We start from the raw sequence: 24,273 nt of genomic DNA, 5'->3' as shown, positions 1-24,273 counted from the left end.
AATTATTTATTTCTCGTACATAGGAACAAGCTTTGCCTTTCCATATTTTTATACATTTGTTTATCTTAAAGTATATAAAATGTTGATTGCGACTAAATCTAATCTACATTTGCATAAATGCAAGGTAATGCATTTGAAATAGTTAAGATAAAAATATAAAAGAAATAACTAGTAAAAGTTAAGAACAATATAATGATACAAATTTGTATACTATCATTTTTGCTCAAGAATTAACGTAATAATAATAATTTAACTTTTCGTATTTCATGCACATATCTTTAAATTGTACCGAGAAAAAAATAGGGAACAGCGTTCAGTTTAAATGTAAAATATCTATAATTAAAAAACTATTTAACAGGTGTTCCCCTACATTAGCTTTATCACAATGTTGAACAATTCAAGTTCAACTTTTATTTGCAAAAGTAAAGTCAAATGCAACACAAAACTTATATTTTGTTAACTTACTAAATAACAATGAAACTAAAAATTATAATATGATAGTGATGCTATAGCAATGTACACGTGCGATTGCATCTTTTCGAGAAAAATATCAATCGACTTTACCTAAATTATTTATATTGATTTTGTGCAGTAAAAGATCGACGGAAAGAAACTACCTACACTAAGTGAAGAATCAAATACTGATTTTGTATACTTCATAAGACAAGTTTTCCTCCATTAGAAGCTCTAATTTGGGCTACCTGTTCTGGTGTTAGTATAAGTTTACTTCCGTTTGGTAACGCTAAAGCGTAATGACTTCCGGTTTCGTTAACTACCACCACTAATTGCGTATGGCTACTACTCGACTGTTGAGGCGGTGGAGGCTTCACAGGAGTGATAGAAATACCACCTTGATTCATACGTTGAAGTATCTGCAAAGGTATGTGACTCATCGGAGCTGGCACAGTAACCTCCGACGTAATGGTGGGTTTTGGCAAGGTAGCACTCTGAACAGGAGTTGATACAGTGTCTGTTGTCTTCTCAGTAATTATCATTTCTATCTCATCATCACTATCACTAAGAACAATCAAGGACGTCGTCTTCGGCTTATTTGATTTAGTTGTTGGCGGCTGCTGACTTATCGTAGGCATGCGTAAAGGAGCGTTGCTCGTTCCTCCTCTTGGTTGAATTTGTTTTGAAGAAACTTCTCTAATAGGCATGCTACTTCTTATAACAGCCCCGTTAGGGTGTGGAAAGCTCTGGTTTAAACCTGACCTATTTAAAGGTTTTCTCCGAGGTCTTACGTTTGACCCTTGTGGAAGATTCTGTTGCGGACAATTTTGCTGTACTATAGGAGATTGTACTATGGTATCCATAGCTGGCATTCTGTGTATCGGACCAGCTGGCACAACGTAACTGGGCTGAGCGTTAATCATGCAAGGAACGTAGCCTGGATTACTGATATACGGTTGCTGATGTATCACTTCAGACATCTGATACGAGTTTGGTTGCGGCAGAAAATTGCTGGGAGAACTTTGGACTATACAACCAGCTGTATTTTGTAGGTAGTAACTAACGGGAAGCTGAGGTGTCATTTGAGGTATTTCAGCGACTACTGGTGAAGATATTAATGGACTTGACTGCATCATTACATCAACAGAAGTATTTGGCTGCATCACATAGTAGTTAATAGGATTAGGCTCAGTCTTAACCATTACATAGTTTTGCTGTATATTTAAATTTTGATTATTTACATATTCGACGGGAGGTTCATAAATAAAACCCTCATCTTTTATATCCAGCTCTGAATGGACTGACTCCATCTTGAATGATCCACTTGTACCCTTCTCAACAGAAATACCTGTAGTATTCACAGCATTCGGATTTGAGGATTTATCAACATTCTTAATATCTCCAGATTTTCTCCAAGATGTAGACGCTCTTTTATTTTCTTGCAAATCCATTTTAATGTTTTGAATTTTGTAATTGAAAGATTTTAACCGTCTATTGGCAGCTGAAAATTTAAAACTATTTAGCATTTTCTTTCCTCTATATTATATTTACTTCGTATGACAATTTTATAGTTCCTCTACCAAATTTCTGCTTCTACTTACACGGACGTTTATATTTCCGTTTGCGAGTGCCCGGTAAAATCCACTCTTGGTCTGAATCCTCCTCTTCCGAACGATTGCTGGTATGTCCCTCTTTTGTATATCGGCTGCTGGTTGGACCCTCCTGTGTGCTGGGGCCTGCGTACATGGCCTCAAAGTCGGTCCACCTTTCCAACTCACTCTCGTCGTTCTCCTCGTCTGAAGAACATTGCTCTGTATACGAGGAGACACCTCGTGCTCGTAGTACCCTTCGCACTTCTGGCTCTGTACAAATTTCATCCAAGTTAAACAAAGGCTTCTTTCTTTGAAATATTTAGACATAATCCATGTTACACCATGCTGAGTTAATTTCTAATTGTTTCAGCTTGATAAGGTCTTAGTCACCAAATCACAAACAATTGTAAATGATCTCGACTCAAATCCAGCATGATGTAACTTGCATCAGGTTTTAAATAATGCTTTATCAACTAAAAAAATAAAGCAGTATATGTTAATGATATAGTAACAAATCGGTGCTATTTGATATCATTATTGTACGATATTTTTTACGTAAACCTACCCAAGTGATACATTTAGTAAAGCTTCTAGTATTTTGTAACGAAGATCAAAACAAAACATTTTTTGCGTGCACCCGTCCGGCCGCTAAAAGAACGAAGCGCCATCTTGGATGAAACAGTAAGCCTCAAATTTCTAAGGCCAAGTCTCACTCCTACCAAGGCTCAATTAGCTTAAATGAAATTAAATAGAGGTACCAATCTGTACAAACGTATACACAATTTGATGCCTTTTCTATAGTTGGCATCTCTGCTTAATTTCAATTAAGCTAATTCAACTTTGTTAGGACTTGGCCTAAGTAAACGCTATCTTCTAAGTTTACAAATTCATTATTCTCGATGGAAGCATCGGTATTTCTGAAAAATCTTTTGCAAAAATTAACCTTTTTATATACGATTTAATTTTGTCTTATATATTTTACAGTTCTCCATATGACGCAAATTATATATATATATATATATATATATATATATAATCACTCTTCAGGTATTTGCTTACCAACACTATTATTGCTGTTTTCCATCATGGAGTATTTTTTGAATATTCAAAATATTTTGATTGCCTGAAATTAGTAGCTTCCATCAACTTTCATCCTTCAATTTTCGACTGACTATACAAGTGAATAGGCTAGCACTCAGCGATATTTAGACGACTCATACGGAGCAAACGTTCAGTTGCGAATGAACTGAATGAAGTATGAAACATGGGTTTCGAGTTTTTCTAGACTAGTTTTCTTCAGTTTACACTCGTTCTACACGAACTACTCAGTTTCTCCGTGTAAGGGTGTCAAGTTACACCTCTTATCACAGCGACTATTGTTATAGGATTAGCGTTGAGTTTGGATTGGAATTTGGAGTCAACTGACAAAAAAATGTGTTTGAAATAACTGGAAGGATCTTGGTGTGAATCACATCAAATTCTATTAGATTATTAATTTCATTATGATAGAATAACAAACCTTTAATTTATTGTAGCTTGGTAGGGCTCACCCTTAACCAAGGAAAAATGAGGACTCTAAAGAGGATTTCTGCGGAATGAAGTATATTACATAAAGGCCCGATTGCAGTTTTTACAAAATTGTATTTTGTTTCTAACTATGAATTCTAAACCTGCTCTCATGAGCACATGTTTCTTAGAAATTACATAGGGTGTATAATTTAATTCGTCCTCGGCTCCTGTATGTAAACAATTAATTATCTGATTCATAATAAGATACATTATTTTTTTATATAAAACCTTACTGGATCTTTTTTCTACTTTGATCGAAAATGGTATTGCAAAAAGTTGATACTTTTTGGAATTATCGAGAATTCAATAGATTTTTACGTTTATACCGTTTATACTATGGGGGGAATTAAAGTTTACACCCTGTATAGCTTCCTGTGTAATAATAAAAAATATGATGTTTTATATTAGCAGAAACCTGTTTCTTAGCACTGCATGTTCAGCGTATAACGCTATTACTCTATCTATATTTTCCAATGTTTCTTTTCGGAAACAGATTTAAAAGGTATTTTTTTATACGTACATTAAACGGTCAGTTACTTACAGCGGACCGTATATATTTCAATATAGTATAAATAATTATAAGGAAAAAGTTCCTATACTATTATTTTTATAGTCAACCGTTATTCCGGCTTGAAACCGTATAATTATATACTAGTTTGAAAAATGTCTTAGTCTAATCAATAAAAGAAAATTGACTGATTATTCTATCAATGTAAATCATCGAATTAAACAAATGTTTAATCATTAATAACTTCTTTTATAAAGGTTCGATTCAAAAATTATACTGAAAAGTTTTCTTTACAATTATCCATAATATCTTATTTTGAACGTTCGTGAATTATTAGAAAATGTTGTAACCTTTTTGCATTTTCGTTCTTTCTAATAACGTCTTAGGTTTGACCATTTCTTTCTCATAATTTAAGGCTTTAATACTTAACTTTCTTGACAAGACTAAAAGATTTTATTGGGTTACATTGAATTCTGTTTGTATATTTATATTTTTTTGTTTAATTTAGCAAATTCGTCTTAGTAGGGAATTACATTATCGACTGGTTCTGCATTATAGTATTATGAAAAGAAAAGTAAACAGTTTTTTTTTCTCTAGTGAACCACATTCGACTGTCAGACCAGTTTTTAACCAATTATTATAATTCGCAATTACCTTTCATAATTAATAGATATATTTAATGGTATTTTTCTAACCTCTTTAAGTTATATTAACAATTTTATAATGGAATTAATGCAAAAAAAAATTATATTAAGATGGATAAAAATACAGATGAAATGTATTTCTTATACTGACCTTCTTTTGAATGTTCGTCTTCAACTTCTTCACTTTCTTCATGTTCTGTGCTTCGTTCGACTTTTCCGGTATTTCTTTCCGTTTTCTCGTCGATTTTCTTAGAGGGACTTCCGTTAACTGACATGGTTGCTGTTGACTCTGAGGTATCTTTAGAGTCTGCTTCATACTCAACTTCTTTTGTGGTTGAATTTTGGGGGCCAAATGGGGATAAGGTAGGCTTCGGTAACGTCGGTAACGATGCATCGCTGGATTGCAGTGGGCAGCCCTGCGATCCAAGAATCCACCAATTAGAGCTGAGACCATCCTCACTAGACGAGTCTTGATCCTCCATAATACTACAACATACAGCAGCTTGTCTGCCACATATGATCTCCACAAACATCCAAGAAACTCAACATTTATTAGTTAATTTCATGCTCAAATTTATAAGAGTGGATATTGCTACAGTTTCATCAAATTTAGTAGGAGATGGGACATTAAATTTTGCTCATAAGATCATTTTTTGTTAGAGGAAGATTTGACATGACAAAAAACAAGTCTACACTTTATAAAACACATTTGGAAAAATTTGTCTTACACCATTTAAGTTTAACCTGGACTTTACTCTAAATTGAAGGAAACCATCATTATTATGTTGGACATTTTACATTCAGGGAAAATAAAATCAATTACAATTAACTTATGACATAACAAAGTTTATCCATTTAGATTAATATAAGTTGGTTTTACTTGATTTTATCAAAACCCTTACTAACATCTGAATTGAAAGAGTCAGTGATTATAAAGTTGAAGTTACAGAAATTATGCTTCTCAATTGAGATTTTACTTAAATTTTCTTTGAAAGAAAAACACCTATTAATATAATTTACTATAAGTCAATTAAAATAAAACTTGTCTAATTTTGTTGTTTTGTACTAAACATTGTTATCAATCACCTTGGAAAAATCATGCAATGCTGTAGGGAACAGAAATATTTAATGGAAGTATCATACCCATTCTTAAAATTAGACCACTCTTTCTGCAGCTTTGATCTTGCTTTCTTTGCTGACTCCTTTAGTAATGGCTCCAATTTTTCAAGAGACCCTAATAGATTAGTTAATTTTTGTACCAATTTTGTCTCACTTGAAGCTGGTTTCTTTAAACAAAAAAAAAACAATAATATTATAAGTTATGATTACAATCAATGTATTTTGTAAAAATATTATATTCAATATTTACTGACCAAAGCATTGCCTCTCTCATTATCTGTAGTAGACAAATTAGCAATAAGATCTTTCAAAGATTCAATGCTATCAGCTACTAGTTGAAATTTTGATTTGGAAAGAGCAGATAAAATTTCATTGAAACTTTCTACTTCCTTTTTCCGCCTTTCACTTGTCACATATTTTTTAAAGTCACTGTCTTCCTCCTCATAATCCGAGTAACATATAGTATCATCATCAGAAACAGATTTATCTACTAATCCTTTCTGATAGTCATCCAAACCATGTTCACTATCCAAATCTTTCTCACTGTTTGCACTGATTGACTCTCTATTATTATTTTGAATTGGACTGTTACGTCCATTTCCTATGAAAGATTTACTTGATCTTCCACTATGCCTTGATTTTGTATGACTTATCAAATAACTAGAATTTTCATTATCTTCATCCCTCAATTCAGCTCCATCTTTCCTCCTTGCTTCGATAAGTTTATGATCATTAGATTTGAATTTTGTAAATGTAGCCAGTTCATTGGTGAATGCTGATGGTTCATTACCAACACTATCACTCAATTTCTCATTGTCAGTCTTTGAATTACGCGCTAAGATCAATAACTCGGAGGTACACTTTGCTTCTGTATAATTATTATTTGTATTTTCTACCAAATTATCTTTACAAGTGTAAGTCTCATTATTCCTAGTATTCAATTTTAATTGAAAAGATTCTTCCATATCCTGCTTATTTTCAAAAGTCGATGTCAAATTGTCAAGTAACCCACTTATCATCGAAATATTATATTTTCCATTATTATCTCTTGAAAAACCTTTAAACATTTTTTCTGAATTAAGATCATTTGACGAAATATCGCTGAAATTGCTACCCTCGCAATCACTTAAATCAGAGACTCTCTTTATTGTACCAAGAGATATTGTACTATCTTCTGAAGTCTTTGAAGAGCTTCTGCTACATCTCGATTCAGTATTTGATAAGTTTAAAGTACTAACATTACTTGCTTTGCTTGAATCACTCAAATTAGATTTTATTATGCTCTTATTTACAGGTCTCCTTGGCTTAGTATCAACGCCATTTTTCCAGCGCGACTTTCTTCTCCTAGGTTTAATTACTTTTGTATTAACACAATTACTTTCTAGTTTAACCATTTCTTTTAACTTTGGGCTATCCTTTGGCATTGATGGCTAAAAACATAAGAAATGTCAAAACAAAAACCATCATAATGAAACATATTTTTGCAATCTTTTAACTTACCCTTACACTTAAAAGTATTTCATTATCGAGACTATGTTTGTATATTCTTAAATCTGTATTTAAAAATTGTGGAAAATATATATATCTAGCTCCATGGCGATCAGTTCCTAATATTATTTCAAATTGGTGCTCCCACTGCTGCTTAGTCATTTCTTCTTGAATAACTTTTCTACTGTGCTGTAAATAAGTAATTTATAGTAGCCTGTAAGCGAGCTTCTTATAGACTGCGGTATTTACTCGTCAAATCTATTCGACAATGAGAAATATATCTACAACAATTCACAAAAAAAAAATCAAAATAAAAACGTTTAGATATGTGTATTTACGAAAACATTATAATGCTATTATTTATTGATGGCTCTTGCTTCCTATATGATCTCGAAATTGTGACTTATCGCTAATCACGGATAGCTTTTTATAATCAAGATTCTTGAGAACAAAATGAAAAAACTTGTTGTATGATAGCAAACAGAACTAAGTCTTATTAAAAAAAATGAATAGCTTTGATGAACATCTTCTTCTCTATTGTCCCTGGTGAGATTTTGATAATCTAATTTTTTCGTTACCATAGCGGTGTCGCAGACAGTCTTAAGCAGCCAAACTCTTTGTTTAAAGCTAAATTCTTCAAAGTCTTTCACGTGATTTTGTGTGGCTTCAGGAAATACACTCCAAAATTCTGGTTCTACTCCAATGGTTTCTAAAACCTAAGAATTGTTTTATGAGATCTTTCATTGTAATTTAAGATAACATGGGATATTACAGGGAGTTTTTCAAATAAACTAAAAATTCGACACAATCTGAGGACAATCATCGGGATTAGTGTCATGTAAACTATTTATTTTTTTTCCAGCTGTGCCAATTTTCAGTCTAATTGAAAAAACCATAGTTTATAGTTATGGAAAACTATACCCTAATACATACTTTAACAACATCTCCGTGCTTTCCTTCAAAAACTTTGGCCCATCCCCTAATCTTATGGGTTAATATATTGGTCCAAAACTCATATGGCATTGGAGGGATTCTTCTCAATTTTGGTATAAGGGCTGATGAGCTAAATATTATTTTTATACATAAGTACTAAGAAAGCTTGAAAGTGAAAGTTTATTTGCTAGAAAGAATAAATTAAAGAAAATACCTCAATAGGGAAGTCATAATATTGGCCAATTGTTTGGAAGCTTTTGGAATGAGAAGCATCCTTTCCATTTCATACATGGATAACTGTGGTAAATTTAAAGCTGCTTTTACCAAATATAAAAAGTGGAAAATTTGTGGAATCTGAAATAAATAATTGAGTCTCTCTATTACAAACAAGCATCGAGTGAAAGAATAAAATAAATATGATAGAGTAGTATAAGGTAAAAGTATAGTACCTCCCACATTGATTCCATCTCATCTCTGAGGTCATCTGGTAGAAAATTTTCCTGCTCCCAGTCGACCATTAACTGATCCTCACTTTCCAATTTCCTTTTCCTAGTTCGTCTCGACATTTTTTTCTTAAACGGAAAATCACAACAAATAAGTAATAACATTGTTCTTAAGAATAAATTTTTCTAAACATTTAATTTTATAATACTATATTAAAATTGCGTTTGTTCTATGCTCTTTATCTATATGTATATTAATTGTTCTTTTTGTATCTTTTTCCTATCACATTGTGCGACACGTGTTCCTACTAAAATTGAATATTATTGTTTACCAAAAGGGATCCATTATTCAACAAGATGAGCAGTTAAACGTCAAGGATCCTTAGAAATCGCTTCTAGGGATCTCACAATTATGTCCTTTTTTCATCTAATTATCGCATCAGTTTTCACAACAATCTATCTAATAAATCTACCCTTAGAAAAATTAACTTTCAACCCCTATTTATACTTTGCAACATATATACTCTTGTCCAATTTATTATAACAAAGTTTATAATTTCGTCATCGTCTTTCAAAATTATTTGCAATATCTTTATATTGTTTTAGTGGGGGTGTGTCCTTGTATGTGAAGAAGAAGGAATGGGGATAGAATTTAGATTCGTTGTAAGCCACCGAAAAATATGTAAGTTATTTTAGGTTTGTGTCCAAATGCAGGTCCTTATTCTTACTGTGTTTTAATTATTGCGATAACCTTGCTAGTTTTTAAGCCTTTTTAACGAGCATCGCGGTTCAAGTGGAGTGACGTTAGGGAGCGATAAAAAAAATATCTCTCTGTTTGCAATGTAATTACGCTGGAGATCCAGTTAGTCGCAGTCACGAAACATTTTTTTCCAACCCCGCTCAATGCGAGAAAATACACAATACACGTGTATCTACCAAAATCTAATTATAACAATTTGTCTAATCAAACAAATTTCTTTATTATTCAACATATTTCTTTTTCTCCACGCATTCTCATATTTTGTATATATAAATTTTCATGTAACGACACAAGTTATCGCAATAGCAAGAAATTATGATCTTAAAAAATTGAATGTTTACAAATTTAATATTAAAAATATTCAGTAAACAAACGGGGGGAACGCTTATCTAGTATAAGAGAATCATGAAGATTTTATTAAATGGACAAATTTTAAATTTGCAGATGCATCTAGTAATTATTGAAACTAATTTTCCATCAAACGATCTTGACATGGAACTTGAGGATTTCGGGTTTGACTTATAAAGTATAATTTCTATTTATCGCGCTAATCGTGCATACATCGGTTTTGTACTGACACACACACACACACGTGCAGAGAATGCGAGAGCAAAGGGTAAATTAGCGAGCATCCGGAAAATTCCTGCGACAATGTCGATGAAAAGTCTTTGTCGTTCAACCATTTCTACCCTTAGTGGAGGGAAGGCAATCGTGACGGACACTTTGATAGAAAAGAATAGGATTTTCTTTCGCCACAATAATTAATTTCTTATATTAATTAAATTCACTTTATATCTATCGTCCCTTCGAATAAACAATTCTCTGTCGTTCAACAATTTTCAGCTTTAGTGAAGAAAAAGCAATCGTGGAGGACACTTTGAAGAATCGGTATATCCTGTGCCATAAAAATTAGTTTTTACACACAATAATTCAATTCATATTCCATCTCTCATCCACTTGAATAAACAATTCTTTGCCACTGTACAATTCCCATTCTTGGAGTGAAAAACTGCATTCTCAGTCGATTCAAATACACTGATATCAAAAAATTAGGAAAATTCTGCATCATAACAATTAATTTTTTATAACAATTAAATTCACCTCTCCATATATCGTTCATTGGAACAAACAAATAATTTTTCCTACATAGAATGAAAATCTTTTCTTTACAATAAACTTTATTTTTATTCTTGAAACAGGAATCTCTACAGACACACTTTCATCACTACCAAAGTTTACAATAATTTTCTTTCATTATTGAAATTAACAATGATTTTTCTTAATCGCAATGTTGAAGCTTAATCGATAGTTTCATCAGTTAATTAACGTTGCCTTGCTTCTCAATTGTTGTCAGACATCATAGTGCAAAGAGAAACATTTGATAGAGCCATGTCAGCCTTGGGGCAAAATTATTCATCAAATTGGCCGTGTTAATCGATCACAGAGTCCAAGAGTCCTCAAGGGAGTCTTTGCGAGCCATAGATGGGAAATTTTGGAGAAGTCCGGGAGGCGAAATCAAAGGACAAGCTATTGGAGTCCTGGCAGCGATTGCTCATATCGATTAGAGGCGGAATAAAATCGGATAATACTGGACAAGCTGTCACAGTGGACAACAACACTGATTTTCACAGGAAAACCTCCAACGTGAATGGCAAAAGCATGGAGATTGAGTACAACGAGAGCAACGTGAACTTTTATGGAAAGGCCAAAAGATCCAGTTTGAACTTTTCAGACTTTGAAAGAAATGCCACCACTTACTCCATCAACACTGTTCACCTTCAGAATCCTTATAAGACTCTTCATAGATTCGAAGGGTTCGCTTTGCCTGATAACGTCAGATCCAATTCTAAGGTGAACCAATTTCTTCAAATACGTTGTTCTTTCCAAATTAAATCCATCTTTAAAATCAGTTCTAAATTATTCTCATCTTCGTTTCATTCTTTTCCAGCAAATTTCCTTCAATAATCGAGAAACGAACCTGAGATCAAGATACAATCACAATGTTGCGTCCAAACCAGATCATCTAGTCTTAAAATCTGATGACTCTAGTGATCGTAAAATTGCAAGGTATGCTTTGCAAGGTTTTTAATGAGATTAAAGTTGTGTATCTTAGGGGATATTTTCCAGGAAGAAGAGATCTTGTTTGGATAATCCAAATGTTAAGAGCTTGACAAAGCAATATTGCATGAACAGTTCTCTTCATGGATTGCGTTATGTTGGAGACTCCAGCTTGACAATTGGAGAAAGGTGACAGATTCTAGAACTAATAAATTATTAAAAGCAATAAGTTAATGATGGTTAATGAATTATAAACTTCTGGATTAAATTAGAGAAATAATTGAAATATGATTTGAGTATTACACTGTGGAATATGTTAATTAACAGATTCTTCTGGATAATTTCTTTCACTGTTGCTGTATTAACAGCTAGCTACTACATCTGGTTTCTGTATCAAAAATGGAACGACACTCCTATCATAATTTCATTGAGTCCTGAATCAGTGCCTTTGCATGAAATTCCGTTTCCTTCCGTGACTATTTGCAATATGAATAATGCTAGGAAAAGCGAGGCGCACAGAATTCTCAAAGGGTAATCATACAATTAGTTAAACGTTTGAAGCACAAGGATGTTATAGCTTATTTAACACTGTTTTAAAAAGAGATTAAGTAGTAACACAAAATTTTAAAATATATTAAGTTAATAGTAATTATTTTACAATAGTGAAGACGAGCTAGAACAATTTCTATTGGAAGACATTTGTAACACTGATAATATTACGACAGATCCCCTGATAGGAGCGACAAACTGGACCAGTATGCTACGTTTTATGATTAATGTATGACGATAATTTATACTCTAGGTATATTAGTTAAATACAATTGCTATAATAAAAGTACTAAATTCAGGTATCCCAATCATGTACCGATATGATATATTACTGTGAATGGCATGGAAATCAAACTGATTGTGAAAAGATTTTCAATCCTACAATGACAGACGAAGGGATTTGTTGCAATTTTAATTCTGTTCACAAGAAACATCTCTTCTTCAATCCGTAAGAGAATTTTTCATCAAAGTTTCATTTACACTTGTTAAAATTGCCACTTCACAATACATTTATCTTGAATAGACTTGACTGGGCTGACCTCAACAAAACTTTTCCATTTCCAAGTATTGATTGGAATCCAGAAACAGGGTATGATGACTCGGTTTCACCAGATTCTGTACCATGGAGGCCTTATGGTGCTGGCTTATTCTATGGCTTGACTTTGGTCTTGGATGCTGAAATCTCTGAGTATTATTGTTCAACAACGGCTAGTGTAGGCTTCAAGGTAACGATCTGATAGTTACTTTCTTTAGAAAAAGTTTTTCATCATATGGATAAGATCCAAAACAAATATATAATAAAAATATTTTGATCAAATGGATATACACATTTTTCTTAAGAATTTTAATGTCTGCTTACAGGTGGTTTTGCACAATCCAGTGGAAACTCCAAAAATAGCAGATTTTGCTTTTGCAATATCTCCAGGTGAAGAGACCAGAATAGTTGTGACACCCCGGATATCAAGTGCAAGCAGATCCATCTTATCAATTCCTCTTAACAAAAGAAAATGCTTCTTTAATTCAGAAAGAAGTTTGAGATACTACAGAACTTATACCCAACGAAATTGTGTTTTAGAATGTGAAGCTAATTTTACACAAAAGATTTGCCACTGTGTGCAACACTACATGCCTAGTAATTTTGCTAAATCTTCTTTATTAATTATTGACATAGAAGTATGGAATTTGGAGAGCAATTAATAGGTAAACAAATTTCAGAATCATCCAATACACCAATTTGCGAGAAAAAGGATGACTTGTGTGCTAAGAATGCTAGAAGAGCAATGGAAACTAATCTGTATGATGAGGAAGAAATTTCTATCAATCATTTAAATATCACAAAAACGTCTGTAGTAATTATATTATCTTTTAAAGTTAAATAGTATTTATTTAATGAGTAAAATTAATTGTTATAAATCAAATATTCCTTATGAACAGGCCAAGTTGCAACTGCATGCCCGCTTGCTTTGAAATTAATTACAATATTGAAATGTCACAGAGCAAATTATTATCAACATTTAATATAGATGACCGTTATATCAAGCAAAATCAAAAATACTTCATGTAATCTTCTCTCATTATTAAAAAAAATACTTAACAATGCTTCAATCTTGTAATAATGATTCTTTATTGCAGCAACAATATGGCAGTGGTTCACTTATTTTTTGTTGATTCTCAGTTCACAAATTATGTAAAAAATGAACTTTTTGGATTCACAGAATTTTTATGTAAGTACCAATTAAATATAAGCAAATAATTAAATAAGTTGAGTGAGTATAAGCAGTTTTATGTGATATGAGTGACTCCTTGATATTTAGCAAGTACTGGAGGCTTATTAGGCCTTTGCATGGGATTTAGCTTTTTGTCACTCGTTGAAATTTTCTATTTCGGTACATTAAGACTGTGGTGCAGACTTCACAAAGGCTCTAATCAAAATACAAGGAATAAACTTCAGGTACAATCATTGGGTCCACATCAACACGTTTATCCATTTGCACAATAAATATATATTTTATTAACAGTCACAATTTACACAATGAAGCATTGATTAGAGAAATGTTAATTATGAAAGAATGATTTCCTTTATTATTCATATACAATAAATTTATTTTTGTAATGCCTATACAATAAAAAATTATACCAATCATTAATTAAACTGAGCTTGTCATGTATATCCTTACAGCAATATAAAAAAATATAACATACAAGATAATTTGAATGATTGATTTAAATTGTTAAAATAAGTTCCCAGAAGGTTATAAAAAAAACTTCCGTGCACACATGCAGCTAGGCATTTAAATTAAAGTAAATAATACTTTAATAATCTGAAATATTAATTACCAAATAAATATGCAAGTAAATATTTTGGCATGCGACTGTTGCTGACGTTAGACAAAATTTTAACCTAGTACTTAAATTTCCTTACTGTTATTTGACAGATGCCTTACAGAGTAGTAAACTATGAAAATATAAATTACATGTAATAAATATTTTTAAGCACAAATCACTTACCTTTTATTTATAAAGTAATCGCTCAGCCACGATCCGGTGACATTCTTAAAAATGTATTATATATATATATAAAAGTATGATAATAAAATTTTAGAAAACTTTGAAAATTGTTGTAGCAGATTATCTTTCCACACTAAAACTTATAATAGATAAATTTACATTTCACATGACGCCATGTCCTATGTGGTTCTTACGGTTCTTGGAGTTATTTTTCATTCCGTTCTTCCTTCTCACTCTTCTCAGTACTCACTCCATGAACTGTCTCCTAAATAAAATAACCAATAGGATTCTTTCCTTTCTTCTGGAGAAAAGCTAAATGTGCTTTTAGATTACAACTAGCCAATCGGAGAAGTTACATGCAGTTATAGAATACTGCTGATTGGCAGCAATTAATCAATATCGACCGGCTATGCATCACATGAATACAGCAAGAAAAAACTTTGGCAAAATGAAACTTAAAAAACAAATATATCAAATTAATACTAATAATCATATATTTAAAATGGTTATTTGTTCAGTATAATTGTGCATTGGGAATGTAATTAAATTATAAAAATCAGCAATTTTTTGTTTAATTTATTTAAAAAATGACTGATTATGAATAATCATTGATGATATTTAAAAATTTACTTTAATAATCCTTATGTGACTATTTGTTAAAATTATAAATATTTACATTCAACATACATGATTTCTATAAAGAATCAATAGAAGTATATAAACACAAAATGAGACATAATTTAATATCTTCTATTGTTAAGATATCTGTAATCTGTATATACAAATCAGTTGTTCAGATTTATGTGTATTTTACATTAAAATATATATTGCTTTTATAAATATAACGAATCGCCATGATGATCATACAAAAGTCATCCAAATTCTAAAAATAATACTTCTACTCATGATAAATTTTAAACTATATAATATATGTAGTAATCCTTCATTATACATGTACAAGTTAGAATTAAATGTTACACTGGCAATGCTAATAATGAAGATTTTTTTTTTCAAGTATTATAAGAATTTATTCTGCAAATATGTTATTATACCTTCTGAAAGAAAGGATATAAATTATAAATATACACAAGACTTCTATTGATGATTGAAGAAATTTTAAACATAAATTAAAATTTAACATTAGAGTATACATTGACAATCGAAGAATTCGGGAAATTTCTCCCAATATGACTTGGGAAGACATACTTGTTTATACATATTATGTTGATTATAATATAATTAATAAAATTTGAAACATTTTTGTTATAGACTGCGATTATTAAATATATATCCACGATAAAATAAAAGTTTTAGCTGTACAAATGATCAAAATGGAATTGTAATTAAAATAATACATAAATATATACAGAATACAAATTAGATTTAACTTAAGTATTTACGACCTATTTAACATCTTTTATTAGTGGCGACTAATAAAATATATATGATAGGACGTAAATTATAGCAACAAATTTTCGTGAATATAATCATTAGGAGATTTCGTAAACGCTAGATTCGCTGAATTATCAAAATACTTATAGCCGCACAAAAGCTGCGAAAAAATCGAGTATGATGTTTATTCAACTCCGAGAATTGTAACTGCATTGAAACAAAAATGTATTATATGTATAATGGCATTAATGGAGCGATATTGTCATAGATAAATAAAACTACTATGAAAAATAGTTGTAAGCGATGATGAAAATATGTTTTAATTTCTTAAATTCTTGTAGAATTATTTGTTGAAAACTACAGATTTGTTTGTAGTAAAAATCTATAGTAAGACACACAATAAAACGACTTTTTTTATCTCTCTCGTTTTAATTACTAAACATACCTGCGTTATTCTAACAGTTCCGCGTTTTACTATATATTTCTTACAATCGTACGAGTACTGATAAAATTGCTTATTTAGTACTTCGTACTTACATTAATACACTTGGCTTTATAAAACCGGTTGTTTTGTTAAAAACTTCTTAACAGAGGTATTTTCTTGAAAAAATGAATTCTGAAAAATCTAAACTAAGAATAAAGAAATAAATTCGCTATAAACCGCATTATTACAATAATAATTAAATAATTGAAAACAATAATATTTGATTTAAACATAGATTTAGGCAACCTTAAATCTCGTATTTTATGCACAGAGACATAAAGAATCAGAACCATTAAAATGAAGTTTATCAAAAGTACAAACAGCACGCAGCTCATACTTGATAATACAGTTATTTACAAAAATTATACATATAAGTAATGCGCTTATAAAATTAAAGTGTCAGATATGTTTCCCGTTTTTATGATCTTTAAAAAATCTGATGCCAAGTGATATAAAAATTTTTTGATACTATTTCAAAGTGTAGTCTTTGTGAAAAATTAGTTTTTGTTTTCAATCAGAGAAGACAATTGTCCTTAGGAAACCTCTAAATGGATGTTGTATACCAACGATCAGCGAAAACTTATCGCATAAAACTTATCAAACATAAGTGGTAAGCTTTCATTGCTGATCGTCGTGCATTGGAAAGATTAGTATGAAAGAACATTTATGTCTCAGTCTTAATTTGATTTTTGAAGAATGGTAAAAAAAAATTAACAGAAAAACGTAAAAGTATCTAAGCTAATCCAAAATACTGTAGCAGGTATTATGACCACATAAAAATACCTTATATAAATAATAAAACGTTTATATTTTACAGATTAAATTTGAACAAAGAAGCCCTAAAACTCCGAGTTCTTACAAGATCCATTCCCGAATGATTCTGATCGAGTTTTATTTTCAAAAGATCATCAATTTTAAGTAAACGTGAAGAAAAAAAAATATCTAGGGCAGATTTGAAACCAATATCTATACATCGTTAGGGTGATTTATTACAATAGTATTTATTTCCAATACAAAAAAGTTTATCCGATTTGTACAAGCGTGAAACGACAAAAAATCATTTATATTCACTATTTATATTTTTGTCTGAAGCATAATCACGAAGCTCCTAATTTTTGAAAGAGGAACAATAAGTTCTTTTCTCACCCCGGATGGGTCTATAAAACCGAGAGCTAGCTTAGCAAGCATCCGTTTCACAATAATGATGAAAGAACAATGTCTGTAAATTAAAGTTTTATCTATTATAATCAATGAGAAAATTTACAAGAGGATCCTTCTTCTACAAAGAGTATCAACGATCAGTCATCGTCTCTTTACGAAAATATTTAACTACATAAACCATTGACAGAAAGAATATGTTCCTTCCCCCACCGTTGAAAACTTTCCGGCTAAAATTTGTCGTTTAAGTTGGAGAAACCAGATGAGGCTCAAGTCCTTTTAGTTTACTATGACATAAATCTCAAAATTTCTCTTGTTCATTTTAAAAGTAGAAAGAAATATATTTTTGATAATTTTACAGCTCATTAAAAACTTGAAAAATCTTTTAGATATAAAAATAAGAAAGGAAGAGCAAGATCTGATTTTTAGAAAAATTGAAGGCATCGAGAACTACACAGTGGTGAGAGATGGAAATTTGGATATCGCGTTCATCATTTAGTATTGGTAATGAGTTTCAAAACGAAGCTAAAAATTTTATTTTACAAGTGATACAAGAGACCAACGGAGTGAAATGGGGTCTTCCCGGCAACTTGCACAACGGGACAGTTTTAGCTTTCTTCTCTCACTCTCATTTGACATTCTAAGATTAGTGGCTGACTCGCCATCGTATGTAACAAGTAGGGATATAAAAATTAATATGTATATATATATATAGATTTATGTGTATATATATATATATATATTTATATATATATAATCTAGCCGGCTATCCGTTATTACAAACTAGCAACTATTTAGTAACTGATATTCCTACAGCTCTCGGACCTTAAAACTACAAAACAGATTAGTCTGTCCTTTCACATTCACTATCGTTATTGCAGCCCCATTCAGATATATAAATCTTCCAGATTGTTTCTGTTTGTGGTGTTGCCCCCCCCCCCCCTCCATTTGACTTTGCATCTTTTTTAACTTTATCATTAATTAAATGGTCGTTGCAATCTAGATGAGTAGCACTTTTACTCTGATCCCGAATGACTGGACGGAAGAGGACTCGCTAAAATCACGACAATCGTTCCGTTCCATGACTATACGTAAATATGGAGAAATAGATACATAATCTTTCGACATCAAACAATTTTCTTTCCACAGCTTTCAGTTGTAGATCTTAAATAATGATAAAGAAACACTTAACTGTAGTATATGAAGCATCTGTTGGCAAATCGTTTGAATCCTGCCAAATTGTAGGCGTTAATCGATTCAACTTAATTTTTTCTTCAATAATTTCCATTTTTGTATAATCGCACCCAACGATTTCGCGACATTTACAATTCACATGATTCTCGTCAACGCGCAAAGTCATTTGGGAATAAATTCAGAACTCATTCTTCCTTTGATCTAAGAATAATTTGTGACTTAGCGTTGTCAATGTCCAATTATTCGTCAATGTATAACATTAATTTCATTTTAGAAAAAACTTTGATTCTTCTATTACCTCAATTAAGGGTAGTCCTTAACTTCAAGATTTTAGCAATTAATCGACCCTTTTCAAAATGTACAAATTCACGCTGATGCTACAAAAACCCCTTAGTTCTTCTCCCTTTACCCAAGTATGTAATGAAGCTATTGCACTTTATCCTTCAATGATTCGTAAAAATTGGATAAAAATTAAGTCAACTTTCCATCCAAAATCGAAACGATAGAACTGCGACAAAGGAAACGATTGCATATAAAAAATTGATCCGAAAATAAAAGATGATATGAAACAGATCTTAATATTCTCTCTTCTCATAGTCAAAGATCCTCGCTACAAATTCACCAAATACACAGACCAAACTTAATCTACACTGAATTAGTTTACAAATGATGTCAATTATGATCAAACTATGATTTTTTACGAGCCATACTCTTCCAAGCCACATATCTGTTTCAATCTGTTCCAGAGTTCCTTACAAAAATTGTCCAAAAATCAGCAAATACTCTACTGAAGGTGAGCGATCGTGAACTGTCCTTAGCACTGTACACTGTCTTCATGTACGCTATTGGTGACTTCATATGCACACCCATTCAAAGAAACCCCACGAACTTCTTAGCTGCATAGAACCAGCTACCTTAGCTGTTCAGACTTCTCGAACGAGTGAATATCCTTGTTATATCGTAGCTTAAAAAGGTTACAAAATTAACCTGTTTACCAGCTTCTAATAAATTTCTAATTGAATCATTTAGGCTCCGGGAAAGCCACTTGGCATTTATAAACTTCTTCGAGCATCACAGCTTGACCTTGGCCTTGACTAACAGTCACTGGAGTCGTCGCATTGACCACAACAACTTGCTGACCTTGTTGCGTTTGTTGTGGTTGTTGTTGCTGCTGTTGTTGCTGCTGCTGGTTACTCGCGTTTGCTTGTGCGTTGCTTGGATTATTTGCGTTTTGATTTCGAGCGGTTTGCCCGTACTTTTCGTGAATAGCTCGATGACGTTTCAATGCAAAACGATCGGAAAATCCTATCTCGCAAATATCACATCTGTCAAATATAAAATAATTAAACAAAATTTGTGTGATTATAAAAAAAAAGAACTAATGCACAATGAGAGTAAAACAATGGTAATAAATACCTATGTGGTTTTTCACCAGTATGAACTTTTGCATGATTTTTCAAATGCGTCGCCTGATTAAAGGCCGAGCCACAGATATTACATCTATATGGTTTTTCTCCAGTGTGAATCCTTCGATGATTCCATAGTGTAGAATGTCTAGCAAAAGTCTTTTCACATACTTCACACTGATAAGGACGTTCACCTGAATGAATTCTCTCGTGATTCTTCAAATGAGGACTTTGAGAGAATTGCATACCACAAACGCTACATTTAAATGGTTTCTCACCAGTGTGAACTCTTCCATGATTTTTTAAGTAAGCAGCTGTAATTTCACATTATTAGCTTGATATCGAGAAAATTTTGTTTCGCGAATTACAAGCATTGCAAATGGAATCAGTCTCACCTTTGGCAAAAGCTAATCCACAAACTTCACATTTGAAGGGTTTATCACCGGAATGAAGCCTCTTATGCGACCAAAGCGATGAATACCGAGAGAAAGTACCATCACATACATTACAATGAAATGGTTTCTCTGCTTGATTTTGACTGTTTTGCTTGCCACCTATAAATTAAAATCAATAATTGCTTTAATTTTCCCCAAAGGCCCAGTTCTACAAAAATCTTTACAGATCATAATCGTTAGACAAAATCTGGAAGAACAATTTAAAGATGTCTTCAATAATACTTATTATCATAAGACATTAAAACTTTTCAGATAGACTAAGATCACCTTTTATCTTGAATAAACAATTAATTTTTTGAAGAAATATTTATAAAACTGTCTCTTAGGGGAAATTTAATTCCATGCAATTGTTCTTAAATATACATATTAAATTTCTTAAAAAATATAATTAAAGAAATTAAAGAGAGAAGATAAATTTTTAAACAGTATAAGTATAGATCATTGAAATTGTACACTTGAGAACTAGGCTATCACCATTTTAAAAAGATAAAATAATTATACTAAATTAAAATTAAGTGGTAATGCCATATGTAATTTTATTATAAGCAATCCGACTTACTTCCTATGATGATGCGGCCAGTTGCTTTGCAGCTGCCACATTTAGCGAGGGAACTGATTCCAGAATATAGTTTTTCGTCATCTTTACCTATTATATACCACCCGATATACGATGATGATAATAATAAAATAACAAAAGCATGGAGAAAAATACATCTCAGAAGAAAAATGTTGCACCATTTAAAAAACAATAAATATTATGACAAATGAAAACCATGTAACATTTTTCTTCACCCCTTTTATCATATTATTTTAATGCAATATACTCACCAATAAATATTATTCCTGTACCATTACACTTATGGCACTTGGTAACACTTGTAACTCCCCTTCGTTTTACTGGGTGATGGCCTGGCTTAATTGCTAAAAAGAAGAAAAACTTCTTATTGCAATTAATTTCAGGGGCAGGAATATAGAGATCTTATAATTTAAAAAAAAATCGTACTTTTTTTAACTTTAGTAGGATGATGTTCACAAGGATCTTCACTGCCACAATCCTCACAAATTTGGACCTTAGGTTTCTGATGCATATTTGTTTTGTGACTTTTTAATTCTCCAGGTAGTGCAAAGCAGGCCCCACAAACATCACAGGTATACGGCCTCTCTGGTGTCGCTGCTACAGTGACTGTAGTGGGTGCTTGTACAACCACTTGCTGAGGCTGTTGCTGTAGATTGCTAGGTGTTGTGTTGTGAATCCGTTTGTGATGGTTCAGGAGGCTCATGTGTCCAAATACCAGGCCACAAATGTCACATTTGAAAGTAGCATTGGTAGCAGCCGCTATGCTCATCTGGTTCAGTAATGTGTTATAACCAACAGGCTGCACATCAAACCGATAACAGCCTTTGTCATCAGTAGTAATAGCACCAATTGTGCTCACCGCATTTGTTTGAACTTTCTGAAGCATGTTCACATTATAGTAAAATGGGAACTCCGCTGTTGTAGACTGTTGTTGAGTTTTATCTTCTTTTTTCTCCGATGTAACATACATCTGTTGCGTCTGCTGTTGCTGTGACTGCTGGCCTTGCGCAGCTTGCTGCTGCTGTATCTGCTGTGGATCAAACATTGCTGCTTGTTGCTACAACCATAAAAAAAGAATAATAAATTATCAAATAATATTCAGATTGTATTGAAAAATAGGTTAAAAATATACCTGTCTTTGATCCCTGTAGTTTGAATTATTTTGCTCAGTTTGAGTAAAGCTGTTAGTTTGCTCAGTTTGTGTGAACATGGAACACTTTAAAGGCTGCTCGATTGATTGGTTTTCTTGAGTAGGGGTTTTAATAAGGTTTGTCTTGTATGTACGTTGCTCTTGTTGTTGCTGAAGTTGATGATCTTCAGAATCCACTATCTGTAGAGGACCTTCTTTAACAATGTGCTAAGCGATTTGAAGCTACACAAAGATTGTTACAAAATCATTCCCTCTTTTGCTTTTCACATTACCCATACCTGCTGTATTTGATCAGAATGGGTAGCATTTAACCACACCACATTGCTGCCATTTGATTCTAGGGCCATCGATGACTGCACAATCCTGCACAATCAATAGGCTTTTATCAGAAATACTACTTTTTTTAATATAAGTGAAAACAAGACTTCCCCCTAATCAAAGCTATGATCAATGTACACAGGATTTCTTTAATAGGCAAAACATGGCAAAAAGCGGAAGAGGGAAAGGATGTTTTAAAACTAAAAATACTCACGTGTAATAATCTTTATTAACTACATGTCTGTAACTTGTAGCAACTTGTAGTATCACGTCAGGTAAAGCGTTTGAGCGTCGTGTCTTTCGTGAAAATAACTGAGGGGGATAGCCTAAAAGCGTCTGAATAGATTTTAGCGCGGCATTCAGCGACTGGCTTCCTCGTGCTGTTGGGCCGTGGTCCCCTTGTGGGATAAATGGCGATCGATTTTTTTCGAGAAATTGGAGCTTCTGGCTAAATTACTCGATGCCGGAGACCCGGTTGGGCATAGCCTGCAGTCTTGGAAGCTTCTTCAGGGTGGTTCGCGTCACGTCAGGGTACGCTTGTCAAGGTGCAGCGTTAGCCCGCGCATATCATGTCGTCCAAGCGCGGTAGCGGCGGCTCTCGGAAACGCGGCTCCCCCGGGTGGCATGAAAATCTGACCAGCTTCGCACAAATTTTATCTGGAAAGCCCCCTCGCGCTCTGTTACCGCCAGATTTTCAATAAGCGAACGTGCTCCGGCCGCTTTACCACCAATTACAGCAGCCCGATTATCACAGAATTGCAAGAAAGACCATCAACAAACTCCGGAGTAGCCATTACACACGAGACAAGGACAACAATGGGCGACACTGGGCTGGCGACACGAAGAACGCGCGCTGGGGCTGGGACTTGGGAGCCGAGCGAGATGCCTCTTGCTTTTTCCAAAGCGTTTTCGGGCACCTGCCGTTGCTCTAGACCCACTAAACTAACGCCGGATCTTCACGAAATCCAAATCCAAGGTCACTCACGCGGAGACCGCCACCCTTCCCATTGGTCATATGCAATACCAACTTTCGACAGGCCTAAACATCTTATTGGTTATTCCAATAAATTTATTCATTTATCCTACTCCATAATTTTTTTTTCTCGATAACTCCAAATTTCACTGTCCTTTTATCAATTTATTCAGTAATTTAGTTTTATACATTTTTCGGCAGCAGTTACTATATAAGGTCGCTTCAAACTTTTCATAAAATTAATGTTATAAAAATTTTTATTGCATTTTTTCCTTCAGAATTTTTTAATGATCAATTTATTATTGAAAGTTTTATAACGAAATTTTAAGGTTTTATTTGATTTCATAGAAATTGAAGGTTATTTGTGATGGAAAGATTCGATTCACCATTCGGGGTGATATCATTGGTCATCTCAAAGCAATGCTAGCATTTCATTGGTCCGAAAATTCAAGCTACTTTAAACATTTTTTTAAACCTGGCTATAATCACGGAACTCTGCCCTGCTACTTTTTCTCACTATTTAAACTTAAACCGTTCAAAAC

At 32.7% G+C, this 24,273-nt stretch overlaps 3 protein-coding genes across 13 annotated transcripts; 1 reads left to right on the top strand and 2 right to left on the bottom strand.

Moving 5' to 3' along the window:
* Nucleotides 1-17: 17 nt before the first annotated feature.
* Nucleotides 18-14,852, bottom strand: LOC136772947 (uncharacterized). Of its 5 annotated transcripts, XM_066726222.1 has the most exons (12): nt 12,656-12,781; nt 8,756-8,878; nt 8,521-8,660; nt 8,307-8,436; nt 7,952-8,089; nt 7,386-7,562; nt 6,140-7,315; nt 5,910-6,052; nt 4,918-5,252; nt 2,055-2,315; nt 1,695-1,954; nt 18-1,610 (listed from the first exon to the last, which is right to left on the bottom strand). In XM_066726222.1, exons 2-12 carry the CDS (start codon nt 8,870-8,872, stop codon nt 657-659), a joined length of 3,831 nt encoding a protein of 1,276 aa, XP_066582319.1. In that variant the 5' UTR covers nt 8,873-8,878; nt 12,656-12,781; the 3' UTR covers nt 18-656. The 5 variants fall into 5 exon arrangements, with proteins under 5 accessions (XP_066582319.1, XP_066582317.1, XP_066582315.1 ...); XM_066726220.1 differs by lacking the exon at nt 12,656-12,781 and adding an exon at nt 14,625-14,852 and having other exon boundaries at nt 20-1,954; XM_066726218.1 differs by lacking the exon at nt 12,656-12,781 and adding an exon at nt 12,976-13,099 and having other exon boundaries at nt 20-1,954.
* Nucleotides 10,979-14,628, top strand: LOC136772948 (pickpocket protein 28-like). Its single transcript, XM_066726223.1, has 12 exons — nt 10,979-11,360; nt 11,458-11,576; nt 11,637-11,756; nt 11,895-12,098; nt 12,231-12,345; nt 12,416-12,564; nt 12,640-12,841; nt 12,978-13,248; nt 13,332-13,458; nt 13,551-13,676; nt 13,749-13,840; nt 13,931-14,628. The coding sequence occupies exons 1-12, from the start codon at nt 10,992-10,994 to the stop codon at nt 14,113-14,115; spliced, it is 2,079 nt and encodes a 692-aa protein (XP_066582320.1). The 5' UTR covers nt 10,979-10,991; the 3' UTR covers nt 14,116-14,628.
* Nucleotides 14,853-15,625: 773 nt separating the features above from the next.
* LOC136772668 (transcription factor Clamp-like) lies at nt 15,626-23,745 on the bottom strand. 7 transcript variants are annotated; one of them, XM_066725791.1, is made up of 10 exons: nt 22,973-23,745; nt 22,719-22,803; nt 22,423-22,647; nt 22,150-22,347; nt 21,717-22,059; nt 21,542-21,634; nt 21,273-21,359; nt 20,654-20,812; nt 20,269-20,572; nt 15,626-20,177 (listed from the first exon to the last, which is right to left on the bottom strand). In XM_066725791.1, exons 2-10 carry the CDS (start codon nt 22,785-22,787, stop codon nt 19,874-19,876), a joined length of 1,782 nt encoding a protein of 593 aa, XP_066581888.1. In that variant the 5' UTR covers nt 22,788-22,803; nt 22,973-23,745; the 3' UTR covers nt 15,626-19,873. The 7 variants fall into 7 exon arrangements, with proteins under 7 accessions (XP_066581888.1, XP_066581885.1, XP_066581886.1 ...); XM_066725788.1 differs by having other exon boundaries at nt 21,717-22,347; nt 22,973-23,744; XM_066725789.1 differs by having other exon boundaries at nt 21,717-22,347; nt 22,423-22,620; nt 22,973-23,743.
* Nucleotides 23,746-24,273: the final 528 nt, after the last annotated feature.

This window comes from Prorops nasuta, unplaced genomic scaffold, assembly GCF_024137725.1.
Source record: "Prorops nasuta isolate Cenicafe-Biocafe unplaced genomic scaffold, Cenicafe_Pnas_1.2 PNAS00004, whole genome shotgun sequence".
Classification (NCBI taxonomy): Eukaryota; Metazoa; Arthropoda; class Insecta; order Hymenoptera; family Bethylidae; genus Prorops; species Prorops nasuta.
The sequence above is the reverse complement of the archived record's forward strand: the minus strand, read 5'-3'. Positions and strand labels throughout refer to the sequence as shown.